This window comes from Cannabis sativa, chromosome 2, assembly GCF_029168945.1.
Source record: "Cannabis sativa cultivar Pink pepper isolate KNU-18-1 chromosome 2, ASM2916894v1, whole genome shotgun sequence".
NCBI classification, from domain to species: domain Eukaryota; kingdom Viridiplantae; phylum Streptophyta; class Magnoliopsida; order Rosales; family Cannabaceae; genus Cannabis; species Cannabis sativa.
The window spans coordinates 9,817,215-9,845,044 of record NC_083602.1 but is presented as its reverse complement, the minus strand read 5'-3'; the positions used below and the strand labels follow the sequence as shown (position 1 = coordinate 9,845,044).

Sequence of the window (27,830 nt, the reverse complement as noted above, 5' to 3'; positions counted from 1 at the left end):
TGAAACAGAGGTTGATTACAACTCCAGTGTTAGCTTTGCCTTCAGACAAAGAGAAGTTTGTAGTTTATTGCGATGCATCCAGACAGGGTCTGTGATGTGTGCTGATGCAAGTCGATCGGGTTATCGCTTATGCCTCCCGTCAGTTAAGGGATTATGAACAGCGATACCCGACTCACGATCTAGAGTTGGCCGCAATAGTTTTTGCTTTGAAGATCTGGCGGCATTACCTTTACGGAGAAAGGTGTGAAATCTATACCAACCATAAAAGTCTCAAATACTTCTTTACTCAGAAAGATTTGAATATGAGACAGAGGCGTTGGTTGGAACTAGTGAAAGGTTATGACTGTGAGATTCTCTATCACCCTGGGAAGGCCAATGTAGTGGCCGATGCCCTGAGCAGGAAGGGTCCCAGGCAGGTAGCTAGCATGATTCGGATCTCACCTCAGTTAGCGGAGGACATTGTTAGATCCAGCATTGAGTTTGTGGTAGGCCAGCTTCACAACTTGACTCTGCAATCTGATCTGTTGGAAAGAATTAAAGTCGCTCAGATGACTGATCTAGAGTTATTAAAAATCAGAGATGAGGTTTCGGCTGGTCAAGCCAGGCATTTTTCAGTGTCAGACAATGGAATGCTTCTGTATAAAGCTAGGGTTTGTGTTCCGAGTAATGTGGAACTCAGGAATGAGATCTTTGAGGAGGCTCATTCTACCCCTTATTCTCTGCATCCCGGCACCGTAAAGATGTACCAGGATCTTAAACCGTACTTTTGGTGGAGCGGAATGACGAAGAATTTGGTAGAATTCGTTTCGAGATGCCTCACCTGTCAACAGATTAAGGCTGAACATCAGAGACCAGCAGGGTTGTTGCAGGCTTTAACCCTACCTGAATGGAAGTAGGAGGATATCACGATGGATTTCGTGGTTGGGTTACCTAGAACCACGGGTTTGTTCGATTCCATCTGGGTAGTGGTGGATCGATTCACGAAATCTGCTCATTTTCTGCCTGTTAGAACAACCTATTCAGTGGATCAGTTGGCAGAATTGTACGTTAGAGAAATCGTAAGACTTCACGGGGTACCGAAGTCTATAGTTTCGGATAGAGATCCGAAGTTCACCTCCAAGTTTTGGCAGAGTTTGCAACGAGCAATGGGTACAAAACTGAAATTCAGTACAACATTCCATCCTCAGACAGATGGGCAGTCCGAAAGGACAATTCAGATATTGGAGGACATGTTGTGAGCCTGTGTTATGGATTTTGAAGGCTCTTGGAATAAATATCTACCGTTGATAGAATTTTCTTACAACAACAGTTATCAGAGTACGATAGGGATGGAACCTATGAACTGTTATACGGTAGGAAGTGTAGATCTCCCATCCACTGGGATGAGACAGGGGAGAGGAGACACCTAGGTTCGGAATCCGTCCAGCGGACCAATGAGGCAATTGAGAAAATAAAAGCTAGAATGCTTGCCTCACAGAGTAGACAAAAAACTTACGCAGATCCGAAACGCAGAGATATTGAGTTCCGAGTAGGGGACCATGTGCTTTTACGGGTATCTCCAATGAAGGGGATCAAACGTTACGGGAAAAGAGGAAAGTTATGCCCTAGATTTACAGGACCTTTCGAGATTCTCGAGAAGATAGGTCAAGTGGCATACCGGTTAGCGTTGCCTCCAGCTTTATCAGGAGTTCACAACGTATTCCATGTCTCTATGTTGAGAAAATACGTTTCAGATCCTTCTCATATACTCAGTTATGAGAGCCTTGAACTGCAGCCAGATATGACATACGAAGAACAGCCAGTGCAGATCCTGGATAGAAAGGATAAAGTCCTTCGGAATAAGACCATAGCTTTGGTCAAGGTACTCTGGAGAAACAGCAAGGTGGAGGAAGCCACCTGGGAGCTAGAGTCAGATATGAGAGCTCAATATCCAGAGTTGTTCAGGTTAGATTTCGAGGACGAAATCCTTTTAAGGGGGGAATAGTTGTAAAGACCGCTTAGTTTAATTTGGAAATTAGCAGTTAATTATGTTTAATTATGGAAAATTATTTATACATATTTAAATAATTATTTATGTCATATAGTGATTTTCATAATTTTACATTTCCGGTGCCCGACAACATGGAATTCGGTGTTTGGCTCAGTAAAATCACAACTTAGTATGTTAGTATATTGGGGCGGTTTATTAGACATTGGGAATGTCGGGAGTGGTCGAGAATTTAGAATTTCCCAAAAATACCCTTTTAGTACCCTTTATGTTATTTTAGTGTGTTGGGGAAAAATGGTCATTTTGCCCCAATGTTATTTTGTCCTTTAGTGGACTTAGTGTTGTGAAAATATTTGATTTATTATTGATATATTTGCTGAAATGAGTATTTGAAACCTTTTTATTTTCATTTTTATAAAATTGGAAAAAAGTTAGAAAATTTAGAAAAAACTCAAGCTTTCTCCATCTCTCTTTTCGGCCCTCCTTGAGCAGCAAGGAATTGGAGGTTTTCTTGGTGATTCAAGCTCTTTTTAACAAGATTTTGTGATCTCTAATTGTTGGTAAAGTTTCTTCATCTTCCTTTTATGTTTCTTGGAATTTTTGAAGAGAAATGATAGGTTGCATGCTTAGTTTTGATTCATAGTTGCTGCTGTGTTTTTGATGTTGTTTACAGAAGTTTAATCTTGATTGATTGAGTAGAATAGAGCTAGTTTGATGCATGTTAGTTGCTTTGTTTCAAGCTTGGAAGTTTTTACTCAAAAATATAAGTTTAAAAAAAATGAAGAATTTTGTTGTTGTGGTTGTTGTTGCTGTGTATATGTGTTTTCTGGGGTTTTATTATGTTCAAATAGGTTGAGTTATGCATGATTTAGTGGCTGTATGGAGGTTTAGTCAAGTTTTCAGTTTTTGAACTCAATCTTGAACCTCCAATGGTGAAATGTATTTCTGTGCTTGAAGCTTGGTTCTATTGCTTTGGTTATGTTCTTTGGGGTATATAGAATAGGTCTGGAAGGTTTGGTTTTGTTTGGATTTGATTTGGTTGAGTTTTGGAAATTTGCATGATTCCTGCGAGGAACCGGAATTCCGGATGTGCAACGGGAATTTCGAATGAGGGTTCACGAATTCCCAGAACCAGAATTCCGGTTGCAGAACCGGTCTACCGGTTGGGGGATTTTTAGGAATCCTAGTTTTGCTCGTTTTTATGTTATTTTGGGTATTGCCATGTTTTTTATCGATAGGGAATCTTTTAGTTTCTAGTTTAAGTCCCCGGAAAGTGATGTAGCGTATCAGTTATTAGTATTGTGATTGTTATGGTTTAGGAGCCTGTAAACTGTCGTGCAGTTCGTTCCAGTCAGGTTGACCGGCACACCTGAATTCAGAATCGAGGTAAGATTAGTATAACAGTATGCATATGTATTACATGTTTAGCGTGCATGTTAAGAAGCCTGTTAGATTACATTAGATATGTATGTTGGCTTCGTACCATCCGACCATATCACATCGGTTAGGCTAGAGTATGACTAGCAACTAGAGTATGACCAGTATACCGAGTATAGGCTGATACTAGGGTTGGTGGTACAGTACTATTTGACCGTATCACATCGGTTAGGCTAGAGTATGACTAGCAGCTGGAGTATGACCAGTGAACCGAGTATAGGCTGATACTGTAACACATCGGTACAGGCTAGAGTATGACTAGCAGCTGGAGTATGACCAGTGTATCGAGTATAGGCTGTTACTTGTCAATAGTACCGTCTTATGAACGTTCGGGACTCGGTATCGTGTGGGACACGGCAGTTAGGGTTATGGTCAGGGGTATGGGCGTCTGATCATAACCCGGGATTTATGTATGATTATGATTTATGCTTTTCTTACTGAGTCTGTCGACTCACAGTGCTATGTTTATGTGTAGGTAAGGGCAAGGCCAAGGCTGAAGAACCGTGAGAGCGAGCCGATGAAGATTGTCCATGTCAGGGGCGGTTAGGCCTGGAGCGTACGATCCTCGGGACAACAGTGCTTTTGTAATTAGTCGCTAGGCGACAAGTATTTTGTATTAGACAGTAAACTTTTGTAAAGTTTTTTTTGTAAATGGGATCCCACAGTATTTTGTATGAAATATTTTATAAGTTTAATTAAAAAGCAAAAATTTTAATTAATCATGATTTCCATAAACCTCGTTGATTAGTAACGAGCTGCACAGTACGTTTCAAAATCACGTAATACGCCTATGCTAGTTAGGGTGTTACATTATACATTATATATATAATCCTGAAATAAATCATGTGAACCATGCAACATAAAATGTTATTTCTTATCTTTATTAATAAATAAATCTGGTTATATTGAAATGGGTTTTATTTAGGGTACAAAACCCAACAAACTCCCACTTGCACTAACATAAAACAGAAAGTGCATTTCAAATAATCTCAACACCTTAATATACAAATCAAGTGTAGTAGTAGTATACTCCTCGTAATAGGATCTGACAGGTTGAATTAAACACAACCTTTTCTCCACCATTACATTTCCTTAATCACAAAATCATTGATATTGTGAAATTCCTCTCTATATGTCTACTCTCTTGGGATACTGGATTCTATACTTTCGGCAACTACTTTTTGGTTAATCAGGAAGTAACACTAGTAGTTAAGAAATGTTGGAACGGTGCCAAAAATGTATAGAACTTTCCTTAGACTGAATAAGTACCTTTCCTCCAACTTTAACATTCAGTGTCTCTCTGGTAGACTTAGAGACTTTAGATAGGTTTTTACACTTCTCCAAAATCATTACTCCACCCCCAGAGTAATCCCCATCTTATCAATAGACTTTCTAGCACTAAGGCATGTCTAGAAATCTGATTTGGTGTAGTCTAAGAGTATTAAATACACCCTTATTGACTAACATATAGTTCCTCTTCTTAATCTTAAGATTTACTTGATTGTCTTCCAATGTTCCTCTCCTGGATTAATCTGATACCTACTCATTACTCCCACTCAACAGCAGGTGTCTGGTCTAAGGCATACTAAAGCATATCTGAGACCACTCACTGTTGATTGAAGGAATTCTTTCATGGGTTTATCTTTTCTGGAATAGTTGAGACTTTTCCTTAGATAAATAAAATCTATGTGTAGAAGTCGAGAAGCTACTATAGATTGCCATTAAAAAGAAAATGCTTCAGCATCTTACTAAAGTAAGTTGCTTGCACTAGAGTAAGTAATTAACCAGGTATACCATAAGCCATATGTTTAGATAAACTCAAACCTATAATACTAGGAACAGGAAGTTTTGTTAAGTCCATTGAATAGACTTATTAACGAAAATTTCCTTTCATGTCCTTGTAATAGAAAACTTTAGGTTACTCCATGGGAATCGATTAAACCATAGTTTTCTTGGCTTTTCTTCTTAGTTTCTTATTTTGACAATCCATTACTTGTTTAAACTCACAATGGATTTTAATCACTAGTGTTTTTCAAGTCATAGTAAGGTGAGTTCCTAGAAACCATCCCACTACAACAAGGTACCGTGAATTATGTCTAAGAAAACTAAATGGTATGGACCTCTTAGGTTGTGTCAAGACAACAGAGGCAGTGGGATCATCATATGTAGAATAAGATGATAGAACACTTTTGGAATCAAGAAAAAAAATATCTCCTTTATTTGCTACTTTATTTTCAGACTTAGTCATTTTCTTAGAAAAGTAGTATTTGTTTAAACAAACACTTTCTTATCTAATGACTATGGGATGGTCCACCCCTAATCACTTATAATAGCTACCAAACATGCAAACCATGGTTAACAGTTCTAGCTTTTAGATTAGGTCATCCATGAATCTAGTAATGGTTTACACTAAGTACCCAACCATTGCATCATTCTGAAATTGTATTACCATAGAAGGACTTAGGCAACGACTAATAACTAATCATCAATATGCAAATTGAATTTCTAGGGAGGTAAGTTTGGCTATTAATTCAAAAATCAACTTAATGATCTTTGAACTGTATATCTACTACCTATTTCTCCACCCCTATCAGTTTGCAAGATCTTAAACCACTTACCTTAATGGTTTTCATCATTGCTAGAAATTCATGAAATTTTTCAAACATTTCAAATTTCATTGCATAAGGTAAAATCTAGAGTGGTCGTTTTAAGAATATAACAAAAACTCATATCCGCCCCTGAATGTACATCCATCTGCGAATGAGATGAACTTACTTTGAGTGGATATAGGCATAATAACTCTTTGCAGAGATTGATCTTGTCAAAACCACTATGAACAAGATACAAATGCCATAAATTTATAAAATATGTGGTTGTCTTTTGATGACTTAGGTTTAGTTACATCAAAGAGTTCTTAGAATAGCGCAAGTGGATCCTGGTCACAGAATACTAAACTCATATTCCATACTAACATACAGTTTGAATCCATTGATAGAAAAATGGTTATAAACACTTGTGATAGTGTAACTGTATTGTATTCTGGAAATAGAAATATAAAATCTTTATTTGGAATCTAAAATTTAAAGTCAAAGACTTAAATTTATACCAAATATAATGAGTAATTCTTTCTTGGACTACCACTACTAATTTAACTCTAAGTCTGATTTACCCATACAAGTAGGAGATTTCTAAGATTGAGGATTTATATCAATTCGGGATAGAATTTCGGGATTATAATCAAAAGCGTCATTCAATTTCTTAAGAGAAAATATAGAATGACATTATATGATTTATAAACCATTCATCCAATGATATGTTATGTAAGCTAATTCGAAAAAAGAATAAGCTAAGAGGAATTAGGATAATTTCGAATAAGAATCCAACGATGCTTCGATAAGCGAGAGTCAAAGTTATTATTATTTATATAATCTTCTTGTTTCATATTGTAAATACTAGTCTAAGGTGTCATCAATTGATGAACAGCTAGATGTTGTATTTACAATATTTATCTATCGAGATCTAACACTATTATGTTTGTCTAATGGTTGACAATCCATTAGGGATTTGTCCCATTAGAACAACAAACCAAGTTAGACCAACAATGAAGATTCGAAATTAAACTACAATTAATAACAGAAAATAACATGGTTCAATATAAATTCACACACAATTCAGAAATTATTAAACATATAGCAACTAGGAATGACAGGCGAAAATACTAAAACATACAATCCTAAATAATTTCCAAGGTCTTCAACAAACTGATATCAGTGTCCCGTTTAGGCGAGAGTCAGTGACACCATCCATTGAATAGAGTTGTCAGCTCATCTAAAATGATAAACATTCTAGCAACCTTTTATTAGATCAAGATCAGAATCCAGCGTTGTCCCTTTTAGGCGAGAGTCAAGGCTATTCTATCTTATGAGCTTCCACCATTGTTTCATACTTTTGTAAGTCTTATACAGTCGCCACCATTAGGGTGATCAATACTAATATAAAAAACTTACAAAAATACTTATCTTTCGAGATTCTACGGCGCTAACTTGCTAATGAACGTTCCTCCATTAGAGAGGATTACTCACTAAAAAAATAGCTATGTAAAACCAACAATGGAGATCGAATATCCTAATAATAAAAGCTCATTATTTTAGAGAGTTGTATTTTCTTTGATACTTATTTTAATCTATTTATTTTAAATATATATTTATTTAATTAAAATTTCCAATTTAGAATGAAAAATTCTAAATATAAATTTTAATTTAATATTTATAAAATTATACTTAGATGGATATGAAAATAAAATGAATCATTTCCATCTTAGTAATAATTTCCAATAAATATTTAGAAAATTATTCAATTTAAGTTGTTTCAAAAATTAATTTAAATTTTAACATACCTCTTGTTTTTGTTAAGTGGATAATGGGATGTCTTCGAGCTACCTCTTATTCCTTAGTTATGAATGGAAGAGTGCAAGGTGGCTTTAAAGGGGAAAGGGGTTGAGACAGGGAGATCCAATCTCTCCTCTTCTTTTTGTTCTCATAATGGAGTATCTCACGAGAAGTCTCCATCTGACAACCTCCCAATCAAACTTCAGGTATCATCCATTATGTAAGGGCCTTAAGATTATAAATCTCTGTTTTGCTGATGATTTAATCCTGTTTAGCAAAGGTTCCAAAAACTCGATAATGGTGCTTAAGCAGGTTCTTGAGGAGTTCAGCTCGATATCTGGCCTCCACATTAACTCGAGTAAATCCAAGATTTACTTAGGAGGTGTGAAAACTGAGGAGAAGCAAGCTATCATAGATGGGTTTCACTTAACAGAGGGCACCTTCCCTCTCAAATATCTAGGTGTTCCCTTGAGACCAACAAAATGGAAAGCTGAGGACTGTGGGATCATTGTGGATAAAATCAAACAGAGATTACATACTTGGTCGAGCAGACATCTCTCTTTCGCTGGTAAGGCTCAACTAATCCATTCTGTTTTACTTGGCCTTAGGAATTATTGGATGAGTATCTTTGTTCTTCCTCATAGTGTTACAAAGGAGGTTGAAAAACTTTGTCGGGGCTTTATTTGGGGAATGAATGGTAATAGAAACAAGATTCATGTTGCTTCCTGGGAGAAAGTTTGCCTACCAAAGGCTTATGGTGGCCTAGGTTTTAAAAATGGTGTCAAGTGGAATCAATCAATTCTGGCCAAGTATGTCTGGGCGATATCTACTAAACAAGATCTTTTATGGGTTAAATGGATAGATAATGTCTATCTAAAATCGAGGAGGTTTTGGGATTATGAGCTCAAATCTGATACTAGTTGGTATTGGCGCAAGTTATGTCATTTGAGGGAGAAATTCAAGAGAGCAGATATCCTTAAAGCAGGAGCTAAGGACCGATTCAAGACTAACTGGTTATACAATAACAGTCTAGTCCGAAACCAAGTCAATTATCACAAAGCTATCTGGAGTTCAACCATTGTGCCAAAACACAGATTTATCCTTTGGCAAGTGGTTAACTATCATCTGCTCAAAAGGGACAAGTTAGTTCGATTTTAGATCGAGCTAAGTTCTACCTTGTGCCCGATGTGTGAAGTTGAGTTGGAAACCATGAGCATCTTTTCTTCTCTTGTGTGTTGTCGAGCAAGGTTCTTGATATGGTGTTTAATTGGATGGGATATAGAGGGTGGCCGACTGATTATGCGGGCTGGTGTATTTGGTTAGCATTGAGAGGGCATGGATCTATGCACAGGATCAACTCGTCTAATTTTGCAGTTGTGGTCTATAATATCTGGCTCAATAGAAACATATGTATCTTTAATGGTTTCTCAAAATCAGTTTGTGGTGTTGTGAATGATGTAAAGAATGCTGTCAAGTATAGATTACAAATTGTGAACACTAGAAAGTTAACTACTCTTGAGAAAAGATACATGTTAAAGTTACAAAGTAGTTATTTCTAGTGTGTTTGGGTCTGCCGCTCCTTGTTTGGAGTTTGTAGTTGGGTCCTGTGTATTTTATTGGTGTTTGTATTTGCTCAGTTGATTAATGAAGTTCTTCCTTCTTGATCAAAAAAAAAATTAATTTAAATTAATTTACAACTCAAATTTAATTTTCTATAAATATATATTGCATTTCGAAAATTGAAGTATTTAAGAATACAATTTTCGAAATTGCTTGTTAAAATAAAATAAAAAATAAATCCTGAAAAAAATTATTCTAATTTTATGTTGACCCAAAATTAATTAATAAACTTAATTTACAACAAAAAAATAATTTTCCTATTTAATTAAATATTAAAGAAAATTTTTAAATATTTAAGTATCATGATGAAAATCAACTTAAATATTAATTTTCTATTTAATTAAATACACTAGAAAAATACTTCAAGCAAAACAGATAATAACTATCTAGATTTTCATTGACTAATTAATTCATTTTCTAATAATAATATATTTTAATTCATTTATTTTAATTAATCATTAAATAAAAAAATCATTTATTTAAGTTGGTCCAAAATTAAAATAAATAATTTTCAACTTTAATCTATTTTTCAAATAAAATTCGAAATTTCTGCATTAAATTGATGTAATTTCGAAATTGTGGGAAAAAGATTAATAAAATAAAATAAAATATATTTTGAAAGTTATTCAAATTTAAGTTATTCTGAAATAAGATTTCAAACTTAAAATAATTTTCAATTTTAATTAAATAACATGAAAATAAAAGTATTTAAGTATCATAATGAAAATCAACTTAGATATTTAAATTTTCAATCTAGTTAAATGTATTAAATTCAAGAAATAAATAATTAAGTATAGAGGAGACTTAATTATTAATTCTAGTTTAATACTAGAAAAATATACTTAGCTTAGATTGTACAAAAATTAATTATTAAACAATTAATTTTACAATCTAAAATATTTTCCTAATTTAATTATTAGAAAAAAAAATAACTAGTTCTAGAAATAACTATTGAGAATATATTTCAATAACTAAGTGTTTTTCTAAAATTTGAAAAAATATCTAATTTAAGTTGTTATAGAAAAAAAATCTAAAATATCCAACTTAAATATTTTTCAAATAAAATTTAATTAAATATCAAAAATTAAGTTGTAACCACCTAATTTGAAAAATATTCCATTTTAAGTTGATGTATATTTTAAAAAATATCAACTTAAAAAATATCTTAAGAATCTTCAATAACCAATTCCTAGAATTCGTCAACTTAATTTTTAAATTCAAAAGATATTCAAATTTAAGTTGATAAATAAAATTAGTTAGAAATAACTAATTTACAACTTAAATAGGAATATTTAATGAAATAATTAAAATAAGCTTCAGAAAGAATCTAGTTAGTTATAATTCTTTATTTAATTAAATACAAGAAAAGTACATATAGTTTATCTAGAAAATAATTCATTAAACTGAGTGTGTTTTTCTAACAATTAACTTTAAAATATTAAAATGAAAAATAAATTTCATATATTTTAAAAGTTAATTATGTTGCTAATCAATTTTATTAGGTTAAACTAATTTAATTAACCTAGTACAGTTATCCACATCAAGAAAATGGGCCTTCACAGTTGGGGTAGTTCATGTGAGGGGGAGCTAGGTTCAGTATGTCGTACCCACTTCTATTGGCCCCCAACTCTCACACAAGGCCCAAAAGAGAGGAATTTAACCTTAAACTGAACAACTGTTATTAATTGAATAAACCCATAAACTAAATGGGTTTGAATAAAATCTATCAAGGTGTGACATTTTATTTAGCAACAACCTATATGCATCTAAACATAAAGTAAACATATAGGCTCACACAGGCACACAGATTTGGATGGATCCTATCATGTTACTATGTCATACACAGATGAAAGAAGAATGTAAATTTACCCGTTACAAATTATTTACCTGACCTATTGACAATTGAACCATGGGTTAAAATCAGATCATTGGATCTGTCAACAGGTTAACCATGGCAATTTAGATCAAGCAATAATAGTTTTATAAAACTTACAAATAAGCTAAAACATATACTCCTGCAAAAAGTTGAATTGGATAGTTGGATGTAGGATTTATTTAATTTTAAATTAATTAAAAAAATTTCGAAAATAATAAAAAAAATATTTTCAATTTTTAAAATAAATTTTGAATAAAAAAAATTTAAAATTAAAACCTACAATTTTGAAAAATTAGGTTTCAACTAACCTAAATATCATTTCAAAAAATTTGCTAACCATCTTTTAAATTTTCATGTTATTTTATAAATTAAATATTCAATAAAATAGAATGATAATAAATATCTTTTCTGATTTTATAATTTAATTTAAATAAAAAAAATAACAAATTTAAAAGTTAACAAATTATCTTATTTCTATTCAAAATATCATGATTATAGTAATCTTATTTTAAATTTAAATAAGGTCAAATAATTTAAAAAAAAATAGAATAATTTTAAAAAAATTAATATCTGACCTTAAATTTTAAAAATAAGATAAAATAATCAAATTTAAAAATAATATAAAAAATTAAGCAAAAAAGATAGATATTTACCTCATTTCAAGTTCAAATTACACTAATATCATAAATTAATTTTAAAAAATCTAATTAATTTTAAAAAATCCAATTAATTTAATTCTGATAATTAGAATTGAAATAGGAATAGTAAATATCTAATTACAAAACTACAAAAAAAATTGGAAGTTAATTCCATGAGATAGAATGAAAAATCGAAGAAAACGAAAAAATTTGTAAGTGGTATGGACAGTATGCATTGCATACTGTCCGCTCGCGTTCGTGAGGGTGTCTGGCCGTGGTTTCTCAGCGCGGAGGCTGCAAGCAGCCATTCCGTGCGTGCACCAGGTCGATTTCAGACAAGGCGCCCATGTCTGACCGAGAAAACTCAGACACAAGCCTGTCCGAAGCCCACGCGTCCGAGGAATGAGGCTCATCCGCAAGCGTGTGTGGGATGATGCCACCCTGATATTTTCCGATTTTCAAAAATTCATAACCAATTCAAATAAAATCGCAATTGAGTTCTGCAATAAAGTGAATTACTTAATTTTTTCCAAACTATCCAATAAAAATAATACCAGAAACAGAAATTCAATTATTTTTCACAAAATTTCATAAACATCAATCAATCATCATATAACACAGAAATCAACATGAAACCATCCAAATCAACACATATCATCGTTTTAATTCATATTTCATGAAAGTAAATCATTACCATGGCTCTGAGGCCAGTTTTAGGAAATATTTTACCAGGATCTAGATTTACTACCATGTATGTTTCATTAACATCCTAATATGAATTCTAAAACAATGAAATAAACACATATAAAGTTAAGAAAACCTTACATTGGGTGCAGCAGAATATAATGACTCCTTCCATTCAGATCTCTAGCCCTTGATTCCTTTTTGTAGCAGAGCATCACCAAGATCTGAACCAGGATTTCTTTCTCTCCTTCCTTGATGCAGATTCTCCTTCTTGTTTATTGGATTCTACACAATCTTCTATACTATGATTGAGATACCACTTGATGTGTGTTTTTACTCACTCATTCACTCAAGGTTCGAAATTGAAAAGAAGAAAAGACAAGAAGAGGGTGACGGCTATAGTAGAGAATAGGAGGCTCAACTTTCATCTGACAGAGTTAAGTGTGAATGTGAGCCATCACTATCTATTTATAGGTAACCACCTAGGTTTAGGTTAGAATTATTTTGCATTAAAATAATGAAAAAATAAATGATAAAAGCGTACACTAGTCGCCGGCCTGGGCTTTGGATAATGGGCCCCACTTATGCAATTTTGCTGTTTTATCATTTTTGCATCTCATTTTCTCAAAAATGCCAATTTTCAAATTCAAACATTTAAATGCCAATTCCAATTATTTAATAACTAAAAAATAATTATTAAATAATATTTTCATTTAATATATTTATTAATTAGACATACAAAGTCTCTTAATTAACAAATAGAACCTAGAATCTCTTTTCTTCACAATTTGGCCCTTGCTTAGTGAAAATTCATAAGCTAGACATAGTCTAACTTTAGAATTATAATTGATTAATTAAAATCAATTAACTGAGTCTTACAAGCAGTATGGTCTCAACTAGTATGGGGACCATGGGCCTATATAACCGACCTTCCAATAAGCTGAACCAAATTTACCAAGTAAATTCCCTAACTTATTAATTCCTTATTGAATCCCCACTTAGAACTTGGAATTGCACTCTCAGTTATATAGAACGCTCTATATGTTCCACGATATAGATACACTATTAATTATCCATTGTTATAATCCGAATATGATCAATGATCCTGTAATATATGATCTACATGTATAGGGACTAAATTACCGTTCCACCCTTCAATGTATTTTATCCTTAAAACACTTAGCTCCGTATAAATGAGATTTCAGCGAAGTGAAATGAGATCTCAACCATTTATCTCTGTTTAGCCAAGCTCGAAGGATATCATCGTTTCACTTCTAAATTCCTATAGAAGTTATAGATTCCATATTTATGTTAGCGCTCCCACTCAATTATACTATCATGTTCCCAAAATGTACGTATCACCCTGACCCAAAAGTAGGCTTAACTAACAAATCAAAGAACATGTATAATACTCTTGAGATTGAACCTAACCATATCAGGATTAAGATCATTTGATCTAGGATCAACAGGTGATATTGAATTGAATAGATATTACGGTAAATTTTAACATATCTAATCAAAGTTCAATATCGGTCCCTTCCGATGTATACTCCATACATCCGATACTGGTAAACTTTGCCAATGCCCTGGAAAGGACATAACACTTATCCAAGGTGTAAGAATACCCATCGCTGCCAGTCTAAATCCAGTGAACTGACAAATCAGGAAATAAACTTTCGAACATATAATCAAGATTATATTCCACTGTGCCGAAAATACTATAATCATTAACAAATTCATATGTTCTGGACTTAAATAGAATTTATAGATTATATATATAATCATGAAATAAATCATGTGAACCATGCAACATAAAATGTTATTTCTGATCTTTATTAATAAGTAAATCTGATTATATTGAAATGGTTTTTATTTAGGGAACAAAACCCAACAGCTATATGGTAGGGGATGTCACTCCCCTATTCATTGGGACGAAACTAGAGAAAGGAAGTACTTGGGTCCAGAATTAGTTCAGAGAGGACCAATGAAGCTATTGTCAAGATTAAGGCTCAGATGCTTGCTATGCAAAGCAGGCACAAAAGTTATGCTGATCCAAAGCGTAGAGATGTCACATTTCAAGCAGGGTAACATGTTTTCCTGCGGGTTTCACCAATGAAGGGTATTAGGCCGGGAAGAAGGGTTAGCTGAGCCCTAGGTCCATTGGGCCATTTCAGATACTTGAAAAGGTTGAGATGGTAGCGTATGGGCTAGCCCTACCACCAGCATTGTCGGCTGTTCATGATGTATTCCATATTTCTATGTTGAGGAAATATGTTTCGGACCAGACTCATATCTTGAGTTATGAAGCCCTTGAACTGCAATCAGACTTATCCTGTGAAGAGCAACCTGATCAGATCCTTGATAGAAAGGAGAAAGTTCTTTGGGATAAGACCATTGCTTTGGTTAAAGTGCTCTTGAGGAACAGTAAGGTGGAGGAAGCCACCTAGGAGTTGGAGTCTGATATGAGGACTCAACATCCAGAGCTATTCATGTTAGATTTTGAGAACAAAATCCTTTTAACAGGGGGATAATTATAATGACCGCTTAAGTAATTTGGATTAGTAAAGGTAATTAACACTAATTTCTGTTATTTTTAAAATTATTAATGAATTTAATTATTTGTGGACCCCATTATTAGAAATGAGCATTAGAGTTGTAATTTCTCAATTCCAGAGATTTTATTAAACTCTAGGGGTATTATTTGTCTTATATGTGAATTATGCAATTTTTGTAATTTTCGCTCGGCGACAACGGAAAATGCAATGGATGGCTAGTTTGAGCGCATGGGTAAGTTTAGAAAATTATTTCTTAGTGGGAAATATTTTAGATAAAATAAAATATCGGGGTTACGTGGGGTTATGAAATTTGACCATTTTACCCCTAGTTTTGAGAAATACCTAAGTTATGACCTAAAAGGCATTTTAGTCATTTAAAGTGGTGGTTTGGTGGTTGTCTTGGTGGGTGACACATGGCCATTTTCATTCAACAAAGGATTTTTTAGGAAATCCTTTTTCATTTAGAAGAAAATAAAGGAAATTAAAGAAAAAACCAAAATAGAACTCTCTCTCTCTCTTTCTCTCTTTCGGCTGGGGCAAAAACTAGGGGGAATTCAACTTCAAGCTGGTGTTTTTTGAGTATGAAGCAAGATTTTTGTATATCTAAAGCAAAGGTAAAACCCTAGAACCCATGTATATGTATTTTGAAGCGTTTTCTTTAGTTTGAGTATGTGATTTTGCGAATTGATGGCTGTTAGGGTTAGAAATGTTTAGGGTTAGAATTTTAAGGTTCATTTGAGTTGGTTTATGCTTCTTGCAGCTGGTTTTAGTGTATGGGGTTAGATTTATGCAAATTTGAGTTTTGAACTCAAAGCTTTGGTCTTTAATGGCAAGTTGAGTTTCATTGGGTTTTTCTATGATTTTCAGGTTGAAATATGTTGTGTGTGTTTAGGTACCCTGGAAAGTTTGGTGACAATTGGAAAAGTTTTGAGCAAATTGGTGAGTTTTTGGGGAGACTGGTATAAAAACTGGTTTACTGGTTTTACCAGGACCTATAAAACCGGTAAACCGGGTTTTGGTAGGGTTCCCCGAAAAATCAGTTTTCTCAATTCTCGTCTATTTCACTGCCGTAGTTGGGTGTTTCCCTGTTTCCTGAGTTAGTGTGATTCATAGAGAGTATAACAGAACCTAAAGTTGTAGGTTTGGTTCCCGGATTAGGGTTTTCGAGCATGTGATTTACCCAGTTCTAATATGTGATTAGGGCATCCATCCAGTACGTGACTTTCCGTTCAGGTCGGCCAGCACACTTGAATTCTAAAAGAAGGTAAGAGTTGTGTATAATATATAATATGGATATATGAGTGTATGTATATGTTTAGTGTATGTGCATGCTTATATGTTGTGATTCATACACTACCAACACTTGTACGGTTGCGGTACAGAGTGCATTGGTAAAGTGTATGATGTCTGAAAGTACATCGTGGTGTTACCAGCACTTGTACGGAAAGGTACAAGGTGTCTGTGGTACACTACTTAACAATATTCAAGGTGCGGTCCATACCCTACCTACACTAGTACGAAGGTATACTGAGGGCATGTGGTACATGGTACATGGTCGTATCCTTAGTAGAACGTTCTTACTTATCTGTTGAGCCTTGTAAATAGGTGTATGGGCACCTAGATACGAGTCGGAACTATATGATATGTTATACGCTTTTCTTACTGAGTCTGTCTACTCATAGTTCTGCTTGCATGTGTAGGTAAAGGAAAGGCGAAAGCTGAACAGGAGTGAGCCTGGCTTGGATGGGATTGTACATGTCGTGGCAGCGTGACCTGGAGTGTTCGGTCTCGGGACATCTGGGGATTTTATTTTGTAGTCGCTGTGCGACTTGGATATTGTATTTTGGCATATTTTGTGTAAAAGTTTAGTAACGGGATCTCGGTGTTTGTAAATTATTATGTAAATTATAAAGTTTAATATTTATTATAAAAGTTTTAATTTGACATGTTTTTTGAGAAAAAAATCTTGGATTAGCAAAGATAGCACTGTAATTGAAAAAGCACTATAGCGTGCCTTAGCATTAGGACGTTATACTTTAGTTAATAGATCTAGCACCCTATACACAACTAATGTACGACTTTTTTGGCCAAGGCCTTGTACCCTTGGGATACATTTGACTACCTCTACCAGTTGGAGATAGTCCCACAAGAAGAACACTAATGGCTCAATTTGTGGTAATCGGCGTGCCATCAACCTTCAATGCAATGATAGGCCGGCCGACCTTATACGACCTGAAGGCAGTAACATCAATTTGTCACCTATGCTTAAAGTTTCCAACAAGACATGGGGTGGGATGCGTAAGGGGAGATCAACAATCTAACTGACACTACTACAACTTGGCTTTGTCTAAAGCGAAGAAAGAAAACACACTTGCCAAGAGCTCTAACCAAGAGCCAACCAAAGGAAAATGAAGTCCAACCCAAAGCAAGGAGGCAGACTTAGATCCTCACTTTGGGGATTGTTACGAAAATTATTAAATAATATACAAGTGCACACAATCAAGTAGTAAACTCACGCAAGTGAGGTCGAACCATAGGGAATTGGATTAATTACTACTAAATTATACTAATTATTGTATTTGGCAAATCAATACTTTTTATAATTCAAAAAGAATGAAAATAATTCAAGAAACTTAAATAACACAAGTGAATATTAATCAAGATGAGACAATAGGGAGGAGAATCCTGTTGTTTGTTTACCTAATTGTTAATGCCTAATTGCTATCCTTTTCTTGAAGTGAATGACAGATTATAAATTAACCTAACTCTTTTAAGATCTTTTAGGTTCTAAATCACATGTTCTCTAATTAATCTCTTAATTAAACTAACATTAAATCAACATTAAGCAATGATCTAATTGTCACATAAGTCATGTGAATACTCTCGTTTCACATAGAACATCGATTATCCAATTTTAGCATTCTCAATTCTCACTTTTCAGATTTTGAATTGAGATCATAGAATATGTAGAAGGTGATTAAGCTTACACATGGAATTAAACACAAATATAGATAATTTCACAATCAAGAATGGAGGAATGGCAATTATTCATTAACTAGGCAAAAACTTTAAACAACAATCATCATCCTCCCTAAATGGGAAATTTAGTTCATAATCAAATCCATAACCATTCCTAAAACAGTATTCAACATAAAGAAATTAAAAAGGAATAGAGAAAGAAACTGTCGGTGGAAAGACTCTGGATCTTCACTTTGCTCCTCTTGTCGCTCTTCACTGCGTTTTAGGTCTCCAAATTGCTTCCCCTAATTTTTAATCGCAGTTTTCTATTTATTTCTCATTTTTAGGGTTCGACTGACGAAAATACCCCCGATCGTACGGACCCTCGCCGCGGCCACAGGTGGTCTCGCCACGGCGACTGGAGCTTCCGAAAACCGTGCCTCTATTTTGGACTTTATGGCCGCAGCCATGGATATCTTGCCGCGGCCAGAAGTGCATTTAGCCTGAATTTGGTGTTTTTCTTGGCTCCACTTGTCTTTTATTGCACTTTTGCATCCTGGGGCTTCCATTACTCCAAGAAACCTGAAAATGTAGAAAACAAGCATAATTCTGTCCTAAAACATCGAAAAGAGAACATAAAAGTGATCCAAAATATAGGCTAGAAATAGCCTAACAAATTCTCCCAAACTGAATCTTTACTCGCCCCCGAGTAAAGCTAAAACTCAAACTGAAATTAAACAATGCAATAGATAACTAAACCTTCAAATGATTGAACTACCACTACTACCTGCACAACTTCAAGCAAATCAATAACCAGAATTTCAACTCAATAACTCTAAGAATTAACTTGGATGCACAATTCAGAAGTAAGCAATTCATACAGACACAAAACACCTCTTTTGACACTCATATCACAACCATTCTACACTCTCCGACATTCCGCTAACCCATGTTCAATAAGCTTGAATGACATACCTTTCTCCACTAATGTTAATAATTTTTGCTTGGAATCAAAAGGTCTTTTCGGTTACTTTATCATGGCTTAGGTAAAACGGGTAGATGAGAAGTCATTTAGGCTACATTATACCATAAGCAAACTTACACCCAACAGGCACCCTCAATTATCCATTCTTTCATCCCAAAGAAACTAGTAAGAGATTACATTTTTTTATTTTATGTGCCTACCTCATTGTTCACATTTGTTTCTCAAGAAAAATTATAACATTTATTTTTTTTCTTTTGTTTTTTCTCGTTTCTTTCTTCTTACAATAGAGGCACATCACATAACAACTAACTTTTTTTTTCAATCTCTTACTTTCAAAATTATTCCCCACTTACAACACTTCATTCCACCCAAACTTGACTAAAAGTTTATGGCATAATAAGGTATGTTGAGAATGAAAGTAGTTAAAGATAACAAATTAAGCTTAGTTAAGTGGCGAGAATTTCGAAATAGGTTAAGACTCAACTTTGGGTAAACTAAGGATAAAACTTTTTAGGTAAGCTCGAAAGGCTCAATCGATCCAAAGAAAATTTGCCTAAATCATCTTCCAAACAAAAATCATCAAGGATTTCGCTTCAAGAGAGTATGTCACACAAGTTCTATTCCATGTCAAGCCAACATTCCACAATCCAAGTAGAATAAAAGTGATGCACATCAAAAGTAAATGCTTTACATCTAGATGAACAACCTTCTTACACAACATCCAATTTAATTCAAAGAGTTCATGACTCAAGCACACAGTTAAAATTCCAATCCATTTCACAAGTAACCAACAGTAGTTAAATGAATATTCCAGCTCAGATATCAACACATGACACTAACAATAACAAAGACTAACTAAAAAAAAACTGAACAATTTAAATCTCTCCCCCCAAACTAAAGATGCACATTGTCCCCAATGTGTTAAAATAAAATTGTGGTTGAGAGAGACTTACTTGAGCCCCATCAGAAGGGGTTTGGTGGAGGTGGCTGAGCATAAGGATTAAAGCGGGGCGACATTGTAAAGTAGTTGGGCTCTTCCACTCCGACATTCATTCTTATGATTAGCGTGTTCAATTGTTGCACCTGATTCTCATAAAAAATGCTCCTTTGGGCCATATAATTTTTAATGTGCATGTTCTGCTTCAGTTGATCATGCGTGTACTGCATGGCTGGGTTGAGAGGCCCAGCAATACGTTGCGGTACATGCTCTTCACATTCTTCTTGTTTCTCCGCAGGAGGATCTCTTTGAGCTGGCGGTTGACCATGGCGGTGCGGTGGTTTAAATCGAAACACCGTGGCCATGGAGATACTGCGTGGTGGCGCGGCCTTTGTATCATAGGAGTATTGTGGTACTCCATGTGCCTCACATAAGGTGGTGATAATTGTTGGGTTTTATGCCCTAAATAAAACTCATTTCAATATAATCAGATTTACTTATTAATATAGAACAGAAATAACATTTAATGTTGCATGGTTCACATGATTTATTTCATGATTATATGTACATAATGTATGAATTCATCTGAAACCCTTTTCACATACTTGATCCTGTTTATTGTGCTGTCAACACATTGGAAAGTAAACATGACTATGTGAATAAATTTTCCTAGATTTATCAGACATAGGGTTTTACTGATATGATAATCTACAACAAGAGTTTACTTGCATTTTGAGAAATGCTATGTTCTTTCCAGAGCATTGGTTAAAGTAAAGCTCAGGTTGGATGCATGGAGTATGCATCGGAAGGGACCGATATTCAACTTTGACTTAGATTTATTAAACTTACAGTAATATCTATTCAAGTCAATATTGCCTAGTTGATCCTAGATCAAATGATCTTAATCCTGTTATGACTAGGCTCAATCTCAAGAGGCTATTCGTGTTTTTTGATTTGTTAGTTAAGCCTACTTTTAGGTCAGGGTGATACGTACCTTTTGGGAACGCGGTAGTGCAATTGAGTGGGAGCGCTAACATAAACATGGAATCTATAGCTTCTATCTGGCGAATATAAGTAAAGGATGATCTCCTTCGAGCTTGACCAAACGAAAATAAATGGTGGAGATGTCATTTCACATAAGCTGAAATATCATTTATACGGGGTTAAGTGTTTTAAGGATTAGATACATTGTAGGGTGTAACGGTAATCTAATCCCTTTACAGTGTAGATCATTCATATAGAGGATCATTGATCAAATTAGGATTATTATAATGGATAACTAATGATGTGTCTATATGGTGGAACATATAGAGCATTCTATATACTGAGAGTGCAATTCTAAGTTCTATGCGTGGATTCAACGGAGAATTAATAAGTTAGTGAATTTTAGTAATAAATTCTTGATCTACTTATTGGAAGCTCGGTTATATAGACCCATGGTCCCCGCACTAGTTGAGATAATATTGCTTGTAAGACTCATATAATTGGTTTTGATTAATCAATTATAATTCTCAAATTAGACTATGTCTATTTGTGAATTTTTCACTAAGTAAGGGCGAAATCGTAAAGAAAGAGTTTTAGGGGCATATTTGTTAATTATGATACTTTGTATGGTTCAATTAATAAATATGATAAATGATAATATTATTTAATAATTATTTATAGTTATTAAATAGTTAGAATTGGCATTTAAATGGTTGAATTAGAAAATTGGCGTTTTTGAGAAAATCAGATGCAGAATTGAGAAAACTGCAAAATCCAAGTAAGGCCCATTACACTACATGGCCGGCCACTTGGAATGAATTTTTAAACTGATATTTTCATTATTTTAATGCCAAATAATTCAAACCTAACCCTAGTGGAATGTTATAAATAGATAGTGAAGGCTTCAGGAAAATTACACACTTTTCTTCTGACTTTTCATTCAAAAAAAACTGAGCCTCTCTCTCTCCCTATCTTTGGCCGACCACTCCCTCTCTCTCTTCCTCCTTGAGATTTCGAAATTCTTAGTGTTAAAGTAGTGCCCACACACAGCAAGTGATACCTCAATCATAGTGAGGAAGATCGTGAAGAAAGACTTTCAGCAAGAAGGAGTTTCAGCACTAAAGAATCAGAGAAAGAGATCCAGGTTCAGATATTGATAATGCTCTGCTACAGAAAGGAATCAAGGGCTAGATATCTTAACGGAAGGAGTCATATTATTCCGCTGCACCCAATGTAAGGTTTCCTAAACTTTATATGTGTTTATTTTATCGTTTTAGAAAGTTCATATTTAGGGTGTTAATCAACATACTTGTGAGTAGATCTAAGATCCTGGTAAAATAATTTCCAACAATAATGTCAGCAAGCCCGAGTCCACCCCCACAAGATCCCTCAATCATCATATCAAAACTTGTTCTAATTATGTCCCCCTCATTCAAGTTGTAACCCTTCATGATGGCATAAACATATTTCAGCCTGTCTATCTGAGCATCAGAATAGTGTTTGTTTGGTACCAACCTTGCACTAACGAAATATAGCCATGCCTTGGCCACCGGGTTTAGTTCACACCTAAACAGCTGATAAGGTTCTCCATCGTATTCATGAAACTTGAGGCCTGGGTAACCTAAAGTTTCAGCTACGTCATCATAATTCAAACTCTTTTCTCAAATTTGTTGTGTCAATGGTAGTTCTTCTATGGTGAAGGTTGGTAAGTCATAAACAGCATGGATAGGGGCTGTGGAAACCGGAACTTCAATCCCCCTAACTTTGACTTTTTCATCCTCTCTTTCTGGCCAATTGGGAAAGAATTCTAAAGCTAGGGTTTGGTTGTTTCGTTCAGTAATATCCACAAACTTAATCCAATGCATATTGACTATTTGCTCTCTAATAGGCTCAAATACAGAAGGTATGGCTCGAGGTTGTCTAGGGTCACCAATGTGTATGCCGTTATCTTCGATGAATGGTCTATCTTTGAGTTGTAAAAAACGCTCTTGTGCCTCAACATTCACAAAATCTAGCCCTATCAACATTGGAACGGCCCGATGACCTAGGTGGGTTAGATGAAGAAGCTCCCCCCTTTCATTCACTCTTGCTCTTTTAGGACCCATTGTCACTCCGAATTTCTAACACTCAAAAATTTAAGAAAATTTCGGCAGCACTTCCCCTTAAAATTCTACTTTCCGGGTGAAAACCCAATCACAAATAGCACAATTCTAACTTACAAACAACTCTTCACAATGATGCAATGAGCAATATCCCAAAAATCACACTTAAAATTTAAGATTCTCCGAAAATCAAAAATTATCTATTAATAATTGCATAGAGAATCCAAGAAATTGATACCGTAATGAAAAATCTCCTTCACTCTACCTCCATTGAAGAAAACTTTGAAGTTCTTGAGGTAGATGATGATGAATAGTGAAATTTTGAATTTGGGTGAGGTTTAGGGATTTGGATATGGTTTTTGAGAGGAAAATAGTGTTTGATGAGAGGAAAAGTGTTTTAGAGTGATTATGGATGAAAGATTTGAAGAAAAAGGATTTAGAATGAGATGAGATGAAGAAATTTGGTTATGGGGAGGAGTTTTCAGAGGTGGTGGTTTTAGGGTTGAGAAAATGGTGTGATTTTGAAAGTGATGGTTTTCCCTCCTTTTATTCACGTCTGACCATTCTCGCCGCGGCCACGAGTGGGCTCGCCGCGACGAGATACATGCCAATAAATACACTTCTATAAGTGACTTTATGGCCGCGGCGATGATGAAGCTCGTCGCGGCGAGATAACCCTTTAAAAATCCCTTTCTGCAGTTGATTATATGGCCGCGACCACTGGGCTATACCCCGAAAAAAAAATCTTTTTTTTTCTTTGAACATTACAAAAATTAAAGAAAACCAATATTCGGTTTACCAGTTCAACAAACATAAACCAAAAAGAAACAAAAATAGTAATAATAACTAAAAGAAAACAAAATACGAAAGTTCAACTAAAACACCAAAAAAAATTGGGTTGCCTCCCAATAGCGCTGTCTTTTTCGTCGTACAGCTGGACGTTGACTGAGTTCTTCAAAGAGGCGCCAGAATCATGGCGGACTTGGCTTGGTCAAATTGACCTCCCAAGTAAAGCTTTAACCGCTACCCGTTAACTTTAAAAGTCTCAGGGCTTTCACATTTCAGTACTACAGCTCCATAGGGAAATGCCTTGACCACTGTAAATGGTCCTGACCACCTTGACTTTAACTTACCAGGAAACAATTTCAACCTTGAATTGAAAAGTAAAACTTGCTGCCCAGGTTGAAATTCCTTCCTGACTAAGCTTTGTTCATGCCACTTCTTTGTTCGTTCTTTGTAGATCTTCGCATTCTCGTAAGCCTCATTTCTAAACTCCTCCAGTTCATTCAATTGTAGCAATCTTTTCTCTCCTGCAGCTTTCAAGTCCATGTTGAGGGTCTTCATAGCCCAAAAGGCCTTATGTTCTAATTCCACCGGTAGATGACAAGCTTTTCCAAACACCAACCGACATGGTGACATCCCAGTCGGTGTTTTAAATGCTAATCTATACGCCCATAGTGCATCATCTAACTTTCGTGACTAGTCTTTTCTTGATCTATGTACTGTTTTCTCCAAAATCATCTTTATCTCCCAGTTAGAAATTTCAGCTTGGCCATTACTTTGCTGATGGTACGGTAGAGCAGTTCTGTGACAGACGCCATATCTCGAGAGGAGTGCTTCAAATTGTTTGTTGCAAAAGTGACTCCCTTCATCGCTTATGATTGCTCGGGGAGTACTGAACCAAGTGAATATATTCTTTTGAAGGAGGAGGAGAACTATTTTACCGTCATTGGCTGGTGTTGCTGCAGCTTCAACCCATTTCGAAACATAGTCCACAGCCAATAAGATGTACAAATTGCTAAAAGATGAAGGAAAAGGACCCATGAAATCTATCCCCCACACATCAAACAATTCCACTTCCAAGATTCTTGTTAAAGGCATTTCGTTCCTCCTTGAGATATTACATGTTCCCTGACAACGATCACATGCCTTTACAAAACTACAAGCATCCTTGAAAAGTGTAGGCCAAAAGAATCCGCTCTGCAACACCTTAGCAGCAGTTCTTGTGCCACTGAAATGTCCCCCACATGGTAAAGCATGGTAGTGATTGAGAATAAAGTACATCTCCTCTTCAGGCACACATCTTCTAATTATTTGATCAGCACAGTGCTTGTAGAGAATTGGCTCTTCCCAATAGAAATGTTTTACCTCAGAAAAGAATTTCTTTAATTGTTGCCGAGATAGCTCAGGAGGAGTTATTTTGGCAGCCAAGAAGTTGACATAATCAGCATACCAAGGTACCATCAGGTTTTCCCTCACACTAAAGAGTTGTTCATCAGGAATTTGTTCATTTATTTGTACCTCTTTTGTATTGTGGCTCTCTTCTAATTCTAGTATTGAAAGATGATCTGCTAACAGATTTTCAGTGCCCTTCTTGTCCTTTATCTCTATGTCAAACTCTTTGAGTAGAAGTACCCACCGAATCAATCTTGGCTTTGCATCCTTCTTCGTCATAAGGTATTTAATTGTTGAATGGTCCGTGTAGACTATCACCTTATTCCCAATTAGATAGGGGCGGAACTTATCACAAGCAAACACAATTGCCAGCATCTCTTTCTCCGTCGTGGCATAATTTATTTGAGCATCATTCAGGGTTCTACTAGCATAGTAGATTGTATGAAACACTCTGTCAACCCTTTGACCCAAGACCGCTCCGATTGCATAGTCACTTGCATCACACATCAACTCGAAGGGCAATTCCCAATTTGGTGAAGTGACTATTGGTGCTGAAATCAGTTTCTCCTTAAGAGCTTGGAATGCCTTCAAACATTCTTCTCCAAACTCAAAAGGAACGCCATTAACACGTAGCCTGGACAATGGTTTAGAGATCTTTGAGAAATCCTTAATAAATCTTCGGTAGAAACCAACATGACCCAAGAAACTCCTTACTCCTTTCACAAAAACTGGAGGTAGCAAATTCTCTATTGTTGACACCTTAGCTTTGTCCACCTCAATCCACGCTTTTGAGATCTTGTGTCCCAAGACTATCCCTTCTGTTACCATAAATTGACACTTCTCCCAGTTTAGGACCAAGTTTGACTTTTCGCATCTGATTAACACTTTCTCCAAATTCTCTAGGCAATGATCAAATGAAGAACCAAAGACCGAGAAATCATCCATAAAGATCTCAATGCATGATTCAATTAAGTCCGAAAAGATAGCCATCATACACCTTTGAAATGTAGCAGGAGCGTTACATAATCCGACTGGCATTCTTCTAAAAGCAAAAGTACCATAAGGACATGTGAAAGTAGTCTTTTCCTGATACTCAGGTGCTATGGCTATTAGATGATATCCAGAGTAGCCATCTAAGAAACAGTAATATTCTTGCCCCACCAACCGGTCTAGCATCTGATCAATGAAGGGCAAAGGAAAATGATCTTTTCGGGTTGCTTTGTTGAGTTTTCTATAATCAATACAAATCCTCCAACCAGTAACTGTTCTTGTGGGAATTAATTCGTTCTTCGAATTTTTTATTACTTTCATCCCCCCTTTCTTTGGGACTACTTGCACCGGACTAACCCATTTACTATCTGAGATGGGGTAGGCCACTCCAGCATCTAACCACTTGACCACTTCCTTTCTGACAACTTCTTTCATACGTGGACTGAGTCTACGTTGTGCATCAATTGTTGGTTTGGCGTTTTCTTCCATCAAAATTCGATGCATCACAGTTGAAAGACTGATTCCCTTTACATCACCCAGTGTCCATGCAATGGCCTTGTTGTGCGCCCAAAGTACTCTAAGCAATCTATCAGTCTCCACATCAGAAAGTGAAGCTGACACTATAACTGGAAGCTTCTTATCTTCTCCCAAGAACTCATATCGTAGATGATTAGGGAGCACCTTCAACTCAAGCTTTGGAGGTTTCTCAGTAGATGGCACAAGATCTTTTGGTACTACTCCTAGCTCTTCGTAATACTTTCTGTTCAATGGCCCATAGCAATCAAGCCATTTAACGTACTCCATTACCTCCTTTCCCTCTTGCTCCGTCAAATCATCTTCAATTAAACTCAGTTCCAGAGGATCTTCTATCAACTTTTTCTCATTCACAATGGTATCAATCAGATCAACAAAGAAACAGTTATCACTTGCCTTTGGGTAAGTCATCGCCTTTAACACATTGAAAACCACTTCTTCTCCTTGTACTCGTAGATTCAATTCACCCTTCTGAACATCGATCAAAGCTTGACCAGTTGCCAAGAATGGTCTCCCAAGAATGATTGGGACGTTGTTATCTTCTTCCATATCCAGAACAATAAAATCAGCTGGAAAGATGAACTTGTCAACCTTGACTAACACATCCTCAATGACTCCCCTAGGATGAGCTAGTGATCGATCCGCCAATGGTAGAGTTACCGTGGTTGGCTTTGCTTCCCCCAACTGCAATCTTCTAAACACTGACAGAGGCATCAAGTTAATGCTGGCTCCCAAGTCACATAGTGCGTTTATTCCTTCAATTCTCCCAATGGTACAAGGAATAGTGAAACTCCCTGGATCTCTGAGTTTGGGAGGGAGTTTCTTTTGCAGAATGGCGCTACACTCCTCAGTTAATGCCACTGTTTCATAGTCCTCCATTTTTCTCTTCTTGTAAAAAATCTCCTTCATGAACTTCACATAACTGGGCATCTGTTCCAAAGCTTGAGCAAAAGGAATGTTGATGTGTAATCTTTTAAAGA

The 27,830-nt window shown here is 35.4% G+C and overlaps 1 protein-coding gene across 1 annotated transcript; it reads right to left on the bottom strand.

The window, feature by feature from the left end:
• Positions 1 to 24,174: 24,174 nt before the first annotated feature.
• Positions 24,175 to 24,570, bottom strand: LOC115719861 (uncharacterized). Its single transcript, XM_030649041.2, has one exon. It carries the CDS (start codon positions 24,568 to 24,570, stop codon positions 24,175 to 24,177), a length of 396 nt encoding a protein of 131 aa, XP_030504901.2.
• Positions 24,571 to 27,830: the final 3,260 nt, after the last annotated feature.